This window comes from Capsella rubella, unplaced genomic scaffold (assembly GCF_000375325.1).
Source record: "Capsella rubella cultivar Monte Gargano unplaced genomic scaffold, Caprub1_0 scaffold_1, whole genome shotgun sequence".
Classification (NCBI taxonomy): Eukaryota; Viridiplantae; Streptophyta; class Magnoliopsida; order Brassicales; family Brassicaceae; genus Capsella; species Capsella rubella.
Window position 1 is genome coordinate 19,343,752 of NW_006238923.1, and position 15,020 is coordinate 19,358,771.

At 37.7% G+C, this 15,020-nt stretch overlaps 6 protein-coding genes and 2 long non-coding RNA genes across 10 annotated transcripts; 4 read left to right on the forward strand and 4 right to left on the reverse strand.

Annotated features, from left to right (window-relative positions):
• Positions 1-3: 3 nt before the first annotated feature.
• Positions 4-999, forward strand: LOC17897553 (serine acetyltransferase 1, chloroplastic). The gene has a single exon (XM_006304600.2). The coding sequence runs from the start codon at positions 4-6 to the stop codon at positions 784-786; it is 783 nt and encodes a 260-aa protein (XP_006304662.1). The 3' UTR covers positions 787-999.
• A 126-nt stretch (positions 1,000-1,125) lies between these two features.
• On the forward strand, positions 1,126-2,290 carry LOC17897704 (putative F-box protein At1g53360). The gene has a single exon (XM_023788800.1). The coding sequence runs from the start codon at positions 1,126-1,128 to the stop codon at positions 2,224-2,226; it is 1,101 nt and encodes a 366-aa protein (XP_023644568.1). The 3' UTR covers positions 2,227-2,290.
• A 2,359-nt stretch (positions 2,291-4,649) lies between these two features.
• LOC17898092 (BTB/POZ domain-containing protein At1g55760) lies at positions 4,650-6,552 on the reverse strand. Of its 2 annotated transcripts, XM_023789268.1 has the most exons (5): positions 6,226-6,552; positions 5,938-6,086; positions 5,703-5,821; positions 4,931-5,549; positions 4,650-4,832 (listed from the first exon to the last, which is right to left on the reverse strand). In XM_023789268.1, the coding sequence occupies exons 1-4, from the start codon at positions 6,342-6,344 to the stop codon at positions 4,947-4,949; spliced, it is 990 nt and encodes a 329-aa protein (XP_023645036.1). In that variant the 5' UTR covers positions 6,345-6,552; the 3' UTR covers positions 4,650-4,832; positions 4,931-4,946. The 2 variants fall into 2 exon arrangements, with proteins under 2 accessions (XP_023645036.1, XP_006305328.1); XM_006305266.2 differs by having other exon boundaries at positions 4,650-5,549.
• Positions 5,475-6,074, forward strand: LOC111832519. Its single transcript, XR_002835372.1, has 2 exons — positions 5,475-5,561; positions 5,886-6,074. It is a non-coding gene; the product is annotated as an uncharacterized LOC111832519 (long non-coding RNA).
• LOC111832520 lies at positions 6,331-7,174 on the forward strand. The gene is made up of 2 exons (XR_002835373.1): positions 6,331-6,425; positions 6,548-7,174. It is a non-coding gene; the product is annotated as an uncharacterized LOC111832520 (long non-coding RNA).
• A 1,426-nt stretch (positions 7,175-8,600) lies between these two features.
• On the reverse strand, positions 8,601-9,485 carry LOC17897837 (pectinesterase inhibitor). The gene has a single exon (XM_006303688.2). It carries the CDS (start codon positions 9,322-9,324, stop codon positions 8,794-8,796), a length of 531 nt encoding a protein of 176 aa, XP_006303750.1. The 5' UTR covers positions 9,325-9,485; the 3' UTR covers positions 8,601-8,793.
• A 701-nt stretch (positions 9,486-10,186) lies between these two features.
• On the reverse strand, positions 10,187-10,991 carry LOC111828554 (heavy metal-associated isoprenylated plant protein 41). Its single transcript, XM_023790123.1, has 3 exons — positions 10,933-10,991; positions 10,754-10,835; positions 10,187-10,651 (listed from the first exon to the last, which is right to left on the reverse strand). Exons 1-3 carry the CDS (start codon positions 10,939-10,941, stop codon positions 10,308-10,310), a joined length of 435 nt encoding a protein of 144 aa, XP_023645891.1. The 5' UTR covers positions 10,942-10,991; the 3' UTR covers positions 10,187-10,307.
• A 590-nt stretch (positions 10,992-11,581) lies between these two features.
• Positions 11,582-13,946, reverse strand: LOC17897806 (heavy metal-associated isoprenylated plant protein 41). 2 transcript variants are annotated; one of them, XM_023790121.1, is made up of 4 exons: positions 13,631-13,939; positions 13,104-13,302; positions 11,932-12,969; positions 11,582-11,841 (listed from the first exon to the last, which is right to left on the reverse strand). In XM_023790121.1, the coding sequence occupies exons 1-4, from the start codon at positions 13,815-13,817 to the stop codon at positions 11,832-11,834; spliced, it is 1,434 nt and encodes a 477-aa protein (XP_023645889.1). In that variant the 5' UTR covers positions 13,818-13,939; the 3' UTR covers positions 11,582-11,831. The 2 variants fall into 2 exon arrangements, with proteins under 2 accessions (XP_023645889.1, XP_023645890.1); XM_023790122.1 differs by lacking the exons at positions 11,582-11,841; positions 11,932-12,969 and having other exon boundaries at positions 13,100-13,302; positions 13,631-13,946.
• Between the last annotated feature and the right edge of the window lie 1,074 nt (positions 13,947-15,020).

A 15,020-nucleotide genomic window follows, 5' to 3' on the forward strand; every position in this document is an offset into this window, starting at 1 on the left:
AAGATGCTTGAAGAAGCCAAATCCGATGTGGAGCAAGAACCCATTTTGTCAGACTACTACTACGCTTCCATCACATCTCATCCATCATTAGATTCTGCTTTAGCTCACGTCCTCTCCGTAAAGCTCTGTAGTTCGAACCTCCCGAGCAACACTCTCTTCGAACTCTTCATCAGCGTTTTAGAGGAAAGCCCTGAGATCATCGAATCGACGAAGCAAGATCTGATTGCAGTTAGAGAAAGAGACCCGGCTTGCATCAGCTACGTTCACTGCTTCTTGGGTTTCAAAGGCTTCCTCGCTTGTCAAGCTCATCGCATAGCTCACGCGCTCTGGAAACAGAGGAGAAAAATCGTTGCTTTATTGGTCCAGAACAGAGTATCCGAAGCTTTCGCCGTCGATGTTCACCCCGGAGCCGAGATCGGAAAAGGGATTCTGTTAGACCACGCGACGGGCGTTGTGATCGGAGAGACGGCGGTGGTTGGTGACAACGTTTCGATTCTACACGGCGTGACGTTGGGCGGAACAGGGAAACAGAGCGGTGATCGGCACCCGAAGATCGGCGACGGAGTACTGATCGGAGCTGGGACTTGTATATTGGGGAATATTACGATCGGAGAGGGGGCTAAGATAGGATCAGGGTCGGTGGTGGTTAAGGACGTGCCGCCGCGTACGACGGCCGTTGGGAACCCGGCGAGACTGATTGGTGGGAAAGAGAATCCGAGAAAACTTGATAAGGTACCTGGTTTGACCATGGACCAGACATCGCATGTGTCTGATTATGTCATCTAACCAAAGTGTGTTGTTGTAATAGCTTCTGCTGTTTCTTCTTCTTATTAGAAAGGTCAGTCGTGTGTAATGTAATTGATGAAGAACCAAATCACACTTCCGTCTTGGTATGTTTTATGCAATTTGATTTCGTCTCCCGGTTTAATGTCTTGTTAACCGGTTGAGCAATTTAGGGTTTTCAACTAATCAATCAAGAACATTCATATTTATTCTTCACCGTAAGTGTAACCTTCATCACACGAACACAGAGAGGATCGGAGGAGGTGATCTTTCTCGTTCTTCGAATCCTATGATAGACTGAGATTTCTTGATTAATTGGGAATTACTGAAACATCTTCTGCCATGGAAAGTCATCTGCCAGTTGACCTTGTTATTGATATCTTGTCTAGAGTCTCTGCAAAGTCTATAGATAGGTTTCGTTGCGTATCCAAATTATGGGAATCCATACTTGGCCATCCTCATTTTAAGGAGCTTTTCCTGACTCAGTCGTTAGCTCGTCCACGGCTCTTGTTCACCTTCAAAGCTAACGAAGAGTTATTTGTTTTCTCTTCGCCTCAACCTCAAAATCCACGTGAAAACTCTACTCTTGTAGCCACCCCTTATAAGTGTTTTCCAAAATATTTCCCAACTGATAGATGTACCTCACACCGTAGACTGGTCTTTCTCCAGAGAGGGAAAACAGGGCGGGTGGTTTTTAACCCGGTTACGGGGGAGTCCATAACCTTACCCAAAGTGAAAGCGACAGGTATTAAAATAAGCTATCTTGGCTTTGATCCCATCAGCAAACAGTTCAAAGTGTTGTGTATGACTCGGTCACGTTATGGAACACCCGATACTCATCGGATTTTGACATTAATGGAGACAGGAAAAGGACGTCATCTATGGAGGACGATCCAAGACTCAAGAAATTGCTATGTTTTCACGGGTGATCTTGGAATATGCATAAATGGTATTTTGTATTACAATACCTATATTCTAGGTGGCTATTTTAAGATAGGTTGCTTCGACTTTAGGCTTGAGAAATTCGGCTTTATTAAATATGATAAAGACATGAAACCTTTGATGTTAACTTTGTTCAACTACAAAGGTAAATTAGGTGTACATCAAAAGTTGATGGGTGAAAGAAAATCTATCTTGTGGGTTCTAGAAGAAGATGCTGCTGGAGAACATATATGGTCCAAACAACGTATATGCATACTACCATCCATTGTCTACCCCCACAAATTTGTTGGGATGACCGGTACTGGAGAGATTGTCTTTTCGCCGCACACGTGCTGCTACCCTTTCTACCTTTTCTTCTACAATATCGAGAGCAGTACTGCTACAAGAATCCATTTTCATGGATTTGAAGAGCTTAAACATCATCCAACTTCCGTTCTGACCAGTTTAGACTTTGTAGAGGATGTCCAAGCTAAGTGGGTTCAAACTTCAAAGTCTTCATAACTTGAGACTTTACATTTTGATTTTCAAGCTCTTTATGATTTTCTTGTTCCTCTTTAAGATTGTTTGGAATTTTTTATCTTAAAAAATTTGAGGAAAAATGTCCCTAAAAGTGGGTTTATGGGTCATAACTCGTAAGGCTGATATAAGTCCTAGTATAATTGACTCTTTATATATGTATAAACAATAATGATTATGTATATGTATACTGTAGTTTCTGAAATCAGTATGGTTGGAACAAAACTCTTAATGAGATATGAATGCAAGGTATAATATTCTTTACATTGTCTTCCTAATTATACAGAATGATTGAAGTAGACTACTAGGTTAATCTAATTACAGAATGGTCCTTAAAGAAGTTAATCAAATATTGAGTCTTGAAAGATGAAGGAACTTGAGTGATTCCAATCTTGTTTATGAATGAGTTGTATGAACCGTGCTCAACTGATCTTTTATATGTTAGCATGAGACACTCGTAAGGCTACTTTTGATGGTGGTTTTGTAAGTCGATGTTGTCCGCTTCTTGTTTAACACAAGGGGGTCTCTTTGTTCTCGTTGATTCCATGTTCTATCTATGGCAGTTTCAGTTTCTGGTCCCTTGAACACTCCCTGCGTCCACCAATTCCTGAAAGGCTGAAACCTTAGGCCCATTGCCTTAAGTTAATTGAGAAACTTGTAGCTGAGGCTTCCAAGTTTTGCTTTTCTTCTTAACCATTCTCAGAACCTGTATTATTTGATTCCTAAATTGTTATTCTAGCTTTTTGTTAAGCCTGCTTTGCGGAATCATTTAGCTTACTACTCGAGAGAAGTGTGTTTGTTTTATTTCTTATGTATATCATTGTGTTACATCAAGGTGTGTGAACTTCCCCAGTTTGAGTGTTTATATAGATTTATGCTTAAAGGTTTATCTGAAGCATGTTGAAAAAAAAAAAAAAAAGGTTTATTTGAAGCAATCACACTTTTTTCCATGTATATTAGAGAAGTAAACAAACAATCTCTCTGTTCACTTGTCATGTACTTGTTTATTGTGACAGGTCTCAAAGAGTCAGAGGCCTTGAAGTATGATTGTGTTGTTCAGATGCATGCTTGGTTGTGTAGTTCAGATGCATGTATGAATGAGTCCATGGGGGAGTTAATTAAAAACCAATACTTCAATCTGTACAGCAGTTGCAGATTGAATCTCCATATGAGTAGATTCAGACGTCGACTTTAACACTTAAAAATGGTTTATCTTCGAACGAGCAGCAAAAACACCATAAATACGAGAGAGCCTCACGAGTCACGACTGTGTCCATAACGAAAACAGAGGAAATTGTGATTCCATGTTTATCAGGATTCACTAATTTAACGGATCATTCAAAAGAAGCTTACTGTATATATATATATATATATAATTTGATAAATCCCTAGTATAAATTACTGAGGAGAATAGCCACAGAAGAGAAGAAAGAAAAAATACAATTTTTTTTTTGCATGTATCAACTAAATTGACCAGTTTAATGCTTCAAAGGATTGATTTTTTTTGTTTGTTTGCAACCTCTATAAGAGATTAAAGATGTTGGAGTCTTTTCAAAGCTAATTACTTCACTTCACATAAGAGCTAAGAAGAAAAGAGAGTACCTGGATTAACACGACGCCGTTTCTCAACACCAGATATCAATCGTTTTGGGCCATTAAGGCCCATTACTGACGCACTTCGTTTGCCGGGATCAAAATTTTCAAAATGAAAAGTTCTTCAGCCAATCTTCTAATGAACAAAATATTCCCGATGGAAATAATGCGAATTTCACAGATTCGGAAGACGATGTTGGTGGTGATCTTCGCCGAACGTAAGTCTTCGCTGCTCGAAATTTTTTCATTTTGTTGTTGTCGTCGTCGCTTCTTCTTGCATCCGTGAACCATTTTTGTAGCGATTCTGAGCACCCATGTCGATTAACTTGTCTAATTCTACTCTCTTTTTCTTTCTTTTTTTTCGCTTTAATTTTGTTTTCCTACGCATCCGTTGCTCAGATTAGTGTTCTCAATTTGTGATTTGTTTTGCTGTCCCAGATTCTTGTTCGTTTCTATGTAATTTTCCTGTTCCTGACTTTCTTCTGGCGGATATCAGAGTATAATTGCGTTGTTCAGATGCATGTTTAATTGAGTCTAGGGAGTTGTTTGCTGCTTTTTATTTTTCCCGGGGAAGTTGTTTAAACCATGTACTACATATGTATATTGGTGTATATAGCACAGATTCTAGTCTTAGCTAAGAAAATACTTGTTTGATTCTCTGAAACTACTGAGCCATTCCTGTTGGATTTGCCTGTATCATTGAGATGTTTTAGCATATGTCACCATTTTTAATAAACTAGCTTTGGTATAATAACTTTAGTATCCCTTATCCTCATTCCTTCCTGGAACTAATTAGATTCATGAATCCGGTAAAATCAATTTTCAAGATGATTGTAGATTTTACTTAATAACTTAACCGTTACATTGTTGTAGATTAACAATTCATAGTAGCTAAACAGCCACATTCAATCAAATCATGAATTTACATGTTGCTTGTTTTATCCTTGCAATGACAACCACTTGGGGTTTTTGAGTTAAAACCCCCCAAATACTTCAATCTGTACATAAAAAAAAAAAACACCAACAAATCCCTTTTGCACAAAAAAAATTTAGTTTTCACAAATGTTCTTGTATAATATAATGATAGCACACATACCCAATTCTGATTTCCCCTAAAATCCTTTCCAGGTACCGAGGACTTCCTGGAAGACTTCAGAAATCAAATCTCTGTCTGCGCATTGCATGAATATGTTGAACTCATCTCGGATCTCAAATACCTTACCAAACTTCACAAGATACCTCATGCAGCTAGCCTTCAGTTCAGGTAACTGATAGAGATAAGCATTCTGTAGCCTTTCCAGCACATTCTTTGTGTCGATATCGTCTAGAAGACTCAAGTGGCACGCATCTTTTAGATCAGCTATATCATATTTATCGGCTGCTTGGAGGAGTGCCAATCTGTGTATAAGGAAGTCTTCGTTCTGGATATTGCCGTAGATATAACTGAGAAAAGCTTGGCAAGCATCAAGTGGCATGTCCAGTATGTTTATTTCTGATAGCTTTTTCTCTTTCAGGTCATGTAAAAACATGCTGCGGAAAACAGGCGAACGGGCGGCAAGAACAGCTCGGTGAGCACCATTGCTTCCACCAGCGGCATTGATCATTATGTCTGTGTAAATGCTTTCTGTCAACATACGTCCAAGGGATGTTACCGCTGTTGTCTTCGATTGATTCTCAGTTGAACCGTCTGCCCATATAGAGTAAAATTCTCCACTCTGCCAATTCAGGTAAATATCAACAACTCAACACATATGTTCCACCAAATATATAATGATTTAATTGTTGCATAGAATGGATAGTTCAAGAATAGAAAAAAAAGCTAGTCAATCTCTAAAGAAAATCTCTGAAGTGATGAGACAGACACTTACATCTTGAGACAGAACCTTCAAGTCAAGAAACTCAACGTCAATGATGATTTTTCCAGTTAAGGGAACTTCAATTGTCCAAAGAAAATCTTCGTTTGTCTTGATCCGCTTATCTATTACTTCTGCATTCGAGTAAATCATAAAAGAAACAGTGTCAACATTTTTGTTTCATCTGTTTTGGAACAGAAACAAAAGGAAACCGTAATCAGACTATTGAGTCAAGTACTATTTTCTCTACCTGGATGAGATAAAACTTTCCTATCACCAGCAGAAGAGATAACACGAAGAGCAAAGGAAGCAACTGGTGGGTTATCTCTGGTAAGGTTTGATACCTCTGGATACAACTTAACATTTAATAGCATCTTGCTTTTCTCCACAGACAAGTGCCTTCAAATCAAAAACCATATTTGTCAAAAATCTATCTGATTATCATTACCAAACACAAAAAAGGTGTCCACTTTTCTCATCCATCAGTATCATCATGTCGGATCATAAATGAAAAAAGAAAGAAAAAAGAGAGATATACCAATTCCAGAGACCCATCTTGAAAGGATCGGACTTGCGGTAAGTGGAGGAAGAGAGATTGTGGATTCGCCATTGGGCGAGTCTAGAAATGGTGTCTACTCTGTAAGCAGAATCAGTCATCCTAGCGAAAGCCAAAGCCGCAGTGATGTCATGGATACAATCCAATATACCCTCCAGCAAATTCTCCCCTGACTTTCCCAGGTTTGCTCTTTTCTTCGCTTCTTCTTACCATATATAAAAAGTTACCAATTCCTTTTTCTTTTTACCCTTTTCTTCTCCTAACAAAATCACTTTCTTTTTCCCTTCCTTATGATCTTATATAGATTGGAATGGTTTTTAGAACTTATGCGAGTGATCTAGGGGTTATGGAGATAGAAAAGGGGAGGATTGTGTTTGATGTGAATATTACATGAAGATTTTGTGCATACACTCCCATATACAAACCTATATGCATATGTGAGTGCAAGCTAACAGAATCAAAGAGAGAAAGGCTTGAGATTTGGGGTTAGGGAGAGGCAAAACTCATTTGTTTAATGGAGGAATCATTGGCTTTATTTCTTGGATTGGTAATAATAACGGGGAAGCAAAGTCAGTGTTTTTGCTTTTACGTCATTCCAAGGGTTCGTTTGCTTTTGGTTGAGGGAGAGAGAGAGAGAGTAAAGTGTTTGGTGTTATGTTCCTTGGCTTATTTCTCTATCTGGTAAAATCGTATGGGGCGTGTGTCTCATTTATTGGAGACTGTAGACTTGGTCTCCACACTAATTTCAGACTTTAGGTTTATAGATACTTCCCTGGGTTAGAGGATATGGGGTTTTTGGATAATTCCATCATTGATCCGTCATGCATTATCCTTTTCTCTAATGACAAAGACACAAAGTTGAGACTGATCTGATGATATATACACTCTTCTTAGTGCAGTTTATAAAGATCTTGATTGATTAAAATTCTAATTCTAGGATTTTTATATGTTTTTAATTTAATTCTGTAGATTGTGAAATTAGCTTTAGGATTATGATGGAAGCAATTGGAATATATGTGCTTCCAAAGTAGGCAAATCCACTTTTAAACAATTTATACTCCATAGTCCATATAAACAAATATGGCGTGACAGAGAAGAATATGCATAGATTAATGTGAAGTGTTCTTTTCAGCTCAGTCATAGATTTGCGTGCATCCTATGTCAACTTGGTTTCTTTGCCCACTCCTCTTTTCCAACTTACAACTTCTTCCATAGGTTTCTTCAACTTGAATCTCCCATACATTTTCATATGTATATAACTTTTTTTTTATGCGCATCTTTTGTAAACCCGAAAATTAACTAACCAATCGAATTAATCAACCATGTTTGTTTTGGATGCTTTGAAAGAAAACTACAAAGGATGTCTTTAGTTACATATCCTTCATAGCTACTTTAACACTAGAGAATGATTAGTATATATTATCAACTTGGTTGATAAAAATATAGTTTCATACGTAGAAATTTCAAAAAGTGAAAGCAAGATTCTATCATTGTTAAGAAGAAAGGCAACACAATGGTAGGGACTAAGTGGAATCTATGAATACCTTTACAAGAGTGCAAGTTTTGTCTAATGATCTCATCATCTTTGGTGTGCAAATTGTTCCAATTGAATCTTATTTCTAAATATCAAATAAAATTTCAACAATATTTTCAAGATTAAATCTTATTTCTAAATACCAAGTTGGTGTTTATATGAAATGAAAGCTTAGGAACAAGTGTGTGTGTGTGTAAATATATAATTGGTCCAAGTGGAGAAGAAAGGTATCTATCGTTTTGTCAGTTTGTGGGGGCATTGAATCTAGAATCTATCCAACACTAATCTTACAAGCAACCACTCTGAAATGACCTTCATTTGATCGTGATCGTACAATTTGCTAAAAATATCAGTTGTAAAGATTATTTATCACCAGAGTTTGACACTTGACTACTCTCATCACCTTATGATAATAAATATCTAGACTTCCAAATTTATATAAGAAAATCTTGATGATTTTTATTGAAGAATAAACAAAAATATTATTACATTTGGTTACGTTATGAATATGGTAGGTCAACGATAAAGTTGGAGTTTTAGGTACAACAATTTGACTAGAAAATAAAAATTGCATGATAAGGGTCCGAGTAGATCTCCACCATTGGTTTCGTTTTCGTTGGATTTCCACCATTGTTTGTGCTTTTAATTTACACAGTTTTCTACGGAGGCTAATCATGTTGTCCGTCGGTGAGACTTATTCAAAGTACCGACGTTTCATTTGTATAAACCAAGTTGAACTAGAAAATCTCAATTAGAAGTGTTTTCATCTAGACGATTACGAACAGAAGAAATTGGGATTTAGCATTAAGATTATAAACGGGCTTTTAACTATTTGGACCCAAGAGAGACTCTCGAGTTGGGCCGTTCTTCAACATTGTTAAAAATTTATTTGATATTAAAACTTCTCATTGTTTTTGTTATCTTTGACTTTATAATAATCTCATTTTACCTCAAACAAAACAACAATCAGTTAAATCAAATGTTACACATTATATTTAAATTTTGGGGATTGATTTCTATGAGGTTAACATTTTGTTGATCATCAAAGCGTTTTTGCACAGCTTAAGGAAAAGCTCGTTCCTCTGGAAAAGCTCCGCATCGTCCCCGGCGCGTGACTCCAATGCGTTTCCACATGACTCGATGGCGCTGATCGCGGCGTTCAGCCAGACGTCGACATCCGCGTGCGCGTTGGCGAGCATCGCTGAGATGGAGTCGTCGAGCTGCTCCACGGCGTCTTGGTAATTCTTCTGACAGTCCTCTAGCGTGTCCTCGATCGCTGGCTCAAGACCTTCGTTACCTAGCTTATTCTTGATGTAGGCAGAGGTGGAGGAAGCATTGGCGGACGCGGCGGAGATAGCAATGATCTCGATCTGGTTGCTGGTGTCTGCGAATTCGCCTGACTCGGGCCGTGAAGTAATGCTGGAGAGACAGAGTTTTGGATCGTCGGAGCGTTTGCATAGATCGGAGATCATAGCGGAATCTGCATTTCCGGCGACGGAGGAGAGGAGAACGGTGCAGAGGAAGAGAGCTCCGGCGAAGTGATTCATCTTTTGATTGAATTGGCTTTTGGATTGAGAGGATTGTTGTGTGTGTTTTTAACTCTCTTTATGAGGATTGTTGTTGTGTGAATTTATGTCTTTAGGAAGAGAGATATTTATATTTGGAGAAAGAAAAAAAGATGATGAGTTGTCCAAAAACAGTTGTTTGAAGATATCTGTTTTCTAGTTTTTTTGTTGTTTGTTGAAGAATTCTGTTTTTCTAGTTAGTTTTCTCTTCAAAAATAGGCGGGAAACAATGCAACTGCAAAAACAGAATCCAAATATCAACCGACGTGGGCTATAATATGATAATGGGCCTATATTGCTAGTCTTCTTTTCTTTTGGGCTCAACATTTATCTTTCTTTTATTCATTTATGTTCTTCCACAGTTTTCAGAGGATCTAATGTTGACAATAATATTCCTTTTTTTTTTTTTTGGGTCTATAAATTATTATTTATTTCAGAGAGTTGCATTTTTTTTTTATCTGTTATAGTATTTGTATGTTTTTTCAGTTGATTCATTCAGTTTATTCGTTACAATTTTGTCTACAATATATTTTTCTTAATTTAATCTGAAAAACCGCATTAAACAATTGAAATATTGACAATGACATGGTAACGTAACGCCTCCCATGGTTGAGGTCTTTGGAATTTGGACATCATCTCTCTCTATCCATGGAAGCAGTCCCCTCATCGTCGATGTCATCTAAACCAAATTCCTTTAAACATGATCGTTGTGTGTGGGTCGTGTGGACTTGACTTCCATCACCTTACAACATATTAAACACAACTTACATTTTTATTTTATAAAAAAATATAATCCATACTGTCACAACATTTACATATTACAGCAATTAGTCAAAAACACACAAACAAAACATTTTAGGCCATCACGAATTTAACAATATATCGTATGATCAGAATTATAAGTTCTAAGAAACAAAAACCGAAAACTCAACGAAAAAAGGAAAAACACTCAAAGCCTCCTCACATCACAAAATATTGCAGCTATTGGTCTCATCACGACAATAGAGCACCTGAGGAGGATACGGCGATGATACCATCTGATATGTGTGTTGACTCATAGAACAACATATCCCGCAGAAACCTGAGTTTGGTATCTCACATGTACATCTTCTCGCCGGAGGCATCTGGTTGTATTGGCCCATAGCCATAGGATGTGGCTGCTGCTGCGGCGGCGGCGCGGCCTGCACGGTGATGATGCTCGTCTGGCAAACCTTCCTCTTGAGCTCCCGTATTAGCTCCGCCAAGTCAATACCTTCTCCCAGTAAAACTAACTGATCGTTTTGTCCCAGAATCGACACCGATCTCACACCTGTAGACAGTAGATAAACTAAAGTTGCTGAAACGGTTCACATGACCTAACTTCCTTTGCAAGTTACTTGCTAAGTACGTCATAGGGTAGAGAGATGGTTACCGGATTTTGCAGATGCGATTTTCATAGCTTTCTTCATCGATTTCTCACTGTCACTCACATCCATCTTCAGAACTATCCGTTGCTGAAGAAAGAACGATCATAAATGACTAATAAGTTTCGTGTATTGCAAGAATTTTTGTTTAAAAGGAACATACATAAAAGGAAATAACAGCAGTTACCTTCATCATATTGCCTGAAAAATTATCGCCGGCGAGAAGAATATGTTGATATTGGTGTGTTGTTAAGGAGAGAACCAAGATTTGCTTGAGTGTTTATCTTGTTCTATTGAATTATGATTGTGTAACTAATTATAGAGAACAAGGATCATCTAATCTTTATAGGATTGACATAAACATATTATAACAACAACGTGAGCATATACTTTTAAAATAAGGAAGTTTAAATTCAAAAGATAGAAACTATTTCGTAGTAAATTCAATCATCATAATTTTTATAATTTACGCGGTACTATATATATATAATAGACTCAGTCATAAGCAGATTCCTTGAAATTTAAACAGTTATATGTTATTATTATCATATATATTCTTATATTCTCACTATCAGTTTCCATGCAATTTGCTTGACATTTTCGTACTCCAATATTATAAAGTACTTATTAAATTGAAGATTTTATACTGCTCGGATAGCGATTGTTGCCTTGTCGGCTAAGCTTACGTTTCTGTTAGTCTACAAGATATGATAAAACCATATATTGTAAGTTGCTATATTTTACTCTAAAGAATAAAACCTTCTGGTCCAGGGTCATGTCTTTGAGTGAATCTCATTAGTACGAGAGACTGTTTGTGGGAAAAGATAATCATCTCCTTAAAGAGTTAAGACAATGCAAGTCGCAAGACTTACAGTCACAATCATTTCTACCGCACGTTCTTCGAAAGTCTAATTGAATATACACAGAAAATTGCCCCAAAATATCATCTCCATATCGAGATCATCACAGTTTTGAGTTGTCAGAAGTTAACTTACTGCCATGCTAATAAACAGAACATACGATAAATTACACCATCCTTAGAGGTTCATTCGTGAGTCAGTCCAAGATTCAGCCACCTTGCTTCCATCAACGTATCCTGAGAAGTTCTTTAAAGATTAGTTACCTGGAAACTTTTGATATCGATTTAGCTTTCTTTTCATAATATACGCAAAGAAGAATGATTTACCAGTGCCGTGGAGGATGAATGTTGAGGTAGCTCTGCCTAGTCAAGCTTTCTTCTTGTGATTCTCCAGTGTACGGATAAGGAAACCTGATACTTGTTGACATTCTTCGTACTTCCCAGCCATAACTTTCATGAGAAACTCCACTTGAGCGGTTAAAGCATTCGAATAGCGGTTCTTGACTAGCTTGAACTGGTAAGTCTTGACAAAGCAGGCGGTGTCTTTCTGGTGATTCTTCAGCGTACAGATGAGGAAACCTTGTCCGTTTCAGCATTCTTTGTATCATACCCTCATAACTATTAAGCGGAACTCCATTGAGGCGGTTAGAACTGTCATTGGATTGTTCTTGATGTCGATGATTTGTTTGAAAAGGAGCGTCTTGAAAAGGCAGGCTGCTTCTGTCAATGTATCTGTACTCTTCCAGCTCTATTAATGAGTTGCCATGAAACTGGGCATGGTTCCTTACACGAGCAAAATGGGGATCCTCAAACTGTGAATATCTATGTTCTTGTTCATAACAAAGATCCAATGGAGATGTTCTTTGTCTTGATTGAACACAAGGATCTTGGACTTGCCTAAGGTTATAGTCCCTGCGATAGCTGAGATCAAACGAAACTGTTCTTTGGCTAACACCGTGAAATTCAGTTTGTTGGGCATACCCATGATCAAATGGCACTGGCTGCAAATTTACAAAACCTTGAGGAAAACTTGATTCTTGTTCCTTCACTTCTCTCCATCTAACCTTCTCTGCGTAAAGCTCCTTAGCCACACGAGAAAATTTGAACTTGAAAGTACTGCACTCTCCCAAGAGGAAAGGTTTGTCACATCTAGACCCATCTCCTCTTTTATTCTCATAACCAGGGTAATTGCTCTTCTCGAACGCCACACGTTGAATCAACACAAGAAAACATCTGCTAGCTAGCTCCTCCAGATTCCAGTTACAGAAAGGTGCTTTGTTCTTGTGAGAGACATGAACTTCTCCATCAGCTCTTAGCAAACGGCTTGCACCATGGAAAAATCCAAACACCAGTTCTCTATGCTTCCTACAACAAAACATACAGACAAAGAACATCTACACATTCTTTACACAAAATCCCTCATAGCTGCAGCAACTAGCAGAGGTCCACAATTCAACTGCAAGAAGAACATATATGTAGGGCCAAAACGTTGAAGTTACCGTATAAGAGAGGAATCAGTCTCTTTGCCGTGGAAACCGGCGTGCGGGAAGTTGAAAATGATACGATCAAATCTTCTATAACGAAGATCAGGATGATATTGCAGTGTAGTTGCATCAACTCCATGTAGAAGGAATGCTCCAAGTCTCTTTAAAGTTTCAAGGTTTGATCTTGCCTTCTTGTACTTTCTAACCACATTATCTGTTTCAATCACCATAAAGACATGAAACACAGAGGAAATCGAACATAAAGCTACAACCTTTAAACAGGTTTATAATCCGTACAAAGAAATCACATCTTTCAGCGAATGCTCCATAATTAGTAGTTTACCCCATAAATTGATTTCGATTCTTTCTCACAGACAAGTCCCAAACTTACAGAGTCTTCTCACAGACAAGTCTGAGAGAAAAAGAGTCGCTTGCTAAAAGTGGCATTTAAAAACCCTAAAACCTCAGACATAGAGAACTTAAGCGAAAACGAAATCAAAAACCCTAAAAAAATTTGACAATGCAAGCAAATGAAGTGTTACCGTATGAATCGAGAGAGGAAGCGCAGATATTGGAAGCAGAGCCGAAGAGAGTGGCTAAGCTGCGAGAAAATGAGAAATCTCCTTCGCCGACGAGAAGTATCTGATGGTTTGACGAATAGTGTTTGACCCACACTTCTTCTTCATCGTCCCAACCTCTTTTAACCTCCGAGAGCTCTCTCATCGCCATTGGAGCGATAAAGGTTGATACTTTACAAAGGTTTGGTTTTTGTTTTCAAAAATAGAAGTAACGTTATTACTGTAGTAGAAGAGTAGAGAGACGGTTGAGTTTTCTCATCTATTCAAAAATGGAAGTGACGATTGGGATTTTACACCGAAAATAACAAAAAGGCGATCATTTTATTGATTTTGTTTATTAAGCCTATTTCAGTATAAAGGTACCATTGTTGCTCATATAAAGAGGTCTAGTGTTCCATGATGAAATTGATTGGAAAATGCGTTCTATTTGAGCGTTAGCGACTACAAAACACAAACGCAGAAATAAGGATAGTTACTAATATTGTTATCCGCAAAAATGTGTATTATCACTTTACCTTAATTTATTTGATTTTATTAGAAGTTGAAATTACTCGGAACAGTGGCTAAGTCTATATATTAGTCATGTGTACAAGAACGGCTTAAGATCATATTATTAAGTTACTCAAAAACAAATGACTAGTTTACTACTAATAATGCGTCCTACCAAATCTTCTGGCTAAGCATTCCGCGTGGAGCCAATCAGACATTTATGGGATTCTCTCCTTACGAGATTTATGGGACGCAATCACCTTCAACTACATTATAAGTAAAAACCAGACAAATACACACAATATTATAACAAAATATCATCTCCAACCATATAAAGATCATTGCATCAGCCTAATAAACAGAAGAGAAGATAGAATGCAGCTTTGTTAGTGAGTCCAAGGCTTAGTCACCTTGTTTGTTTCCATCAAAGTTATCCTCAGAAGCTCCTTTGAAGTTATTAGTAGATGAATCACCTAGAAACATTCAATACTCATTTAGCGAGTTTGTTTTCTTAGTACTGTATAAGCAAAATATCAAGGATTTACCATGTTTTGAGCTTGCTCTGCCTACTCATGCTTCCCCTTTCGTGATTATCCCCAATGCAGTTCCGTATTAACATTTTTCGTACTTTCCCTTTATGAATTCCGTGAGAAACTCCACTGAAGCGTAGAGACCGTTTGGTGAACGGTGCTTGACTAGCTTGTACTCCACAGTCTTGACACTGAAGGCGACATGCTTCTGGTGACTCTTTAGTGTACTGATGAGGAAAGCTCCTCCGTGTTACCATTCTTTGTAATTCTCCATTATGCATTTCTAACGAAACTCTATTGAAGCGTTTGTATTCAAGAAGTTGTTCTTTACGATG

What these genes read in the sequence shown, in the direction of transcription:
- LOC111828554 (XM_023790123.1), bottom strand. An exon ending in AATCGCATCTGCAAAATCCG is followed by an intron (nt 10,652 to 10,753) that starts GTAACCATCTCT and finishes TACTGTCTACAG; the next exon opens with GTGTGAGATCGGTGTCGATT.
- LOC17897837 (XM_006303688.2), bottom strand. Translation starts at nt 9,324, where the DNA reads ATGAATCACTTCGCCGGAGCTCTCTTCCTCTGCACCGTTCTCCTCTCC.
- LOC17897553 (XM_006304600.2), top strand. Translation starts at nt 4, where the DNA reads ATGCTTGAAGAAGCCAAATCCGATGTGGAGCAAGAACCCATTTTGTCA.
- LOC17897704 (XM_023788800.1), top strand. Translation starts at nt 1,126, where the DNA reads ATGGAAAGTCATCTGCCAGTTGACCTTGTTATTGATATCTTGTCTAGA.
- LOC17898092 (XM_023789268.1), bottom strand. Translation starts at nt 6,344, where the DNA reads ATGACTGATTCTGCTTACAGAGTAGACACCATTTCTAGACTCGCCCAA. An exon ending in GAAAGTTTTATCTCATCCAG is followed by an intron (nt 5,822 to 5,937) that starts GTAGAGAAAATA and finishes ACTCGAATGCAG; the next exon opens with AAGTAATAGATAAGCGGATC. An exon ending in TGAAGGTTCTGTCTCAAGAT is followed by an intron (nt 5,550 to 5,702) that starts GTAAGTGTCTGT and finishes CTGAATTGGCAG; the next exon opens with AGTGGAGAATTTTACTCTAT.
- LOC17897806 (XM_023790121.1), bottom strand. Translation starts at nt 13,817, where the DNA reads ATGGCGATGAGAGAGCTCTCGGAGGTTAAAAGAGGTTGGGACGATGAA. An exon ending in TTCCTCTCTCGATTCATACG is followed by an intron (nt 13,303 to 13,630) that starts GTAACACTTCAT and finishes TGATTGAAACAG; the next exon opens with ATAATGTGGTTAGAAAGTAC. An exon ending in ACTGATTCCTCTCTTATACG is followed by an intron (nt 12,970 to 13,103) that starts GTAACTTCAACG and finishes GTTTTGTTGTAG; the next exon opens with GAAGCATAGAGAACTGGTGT.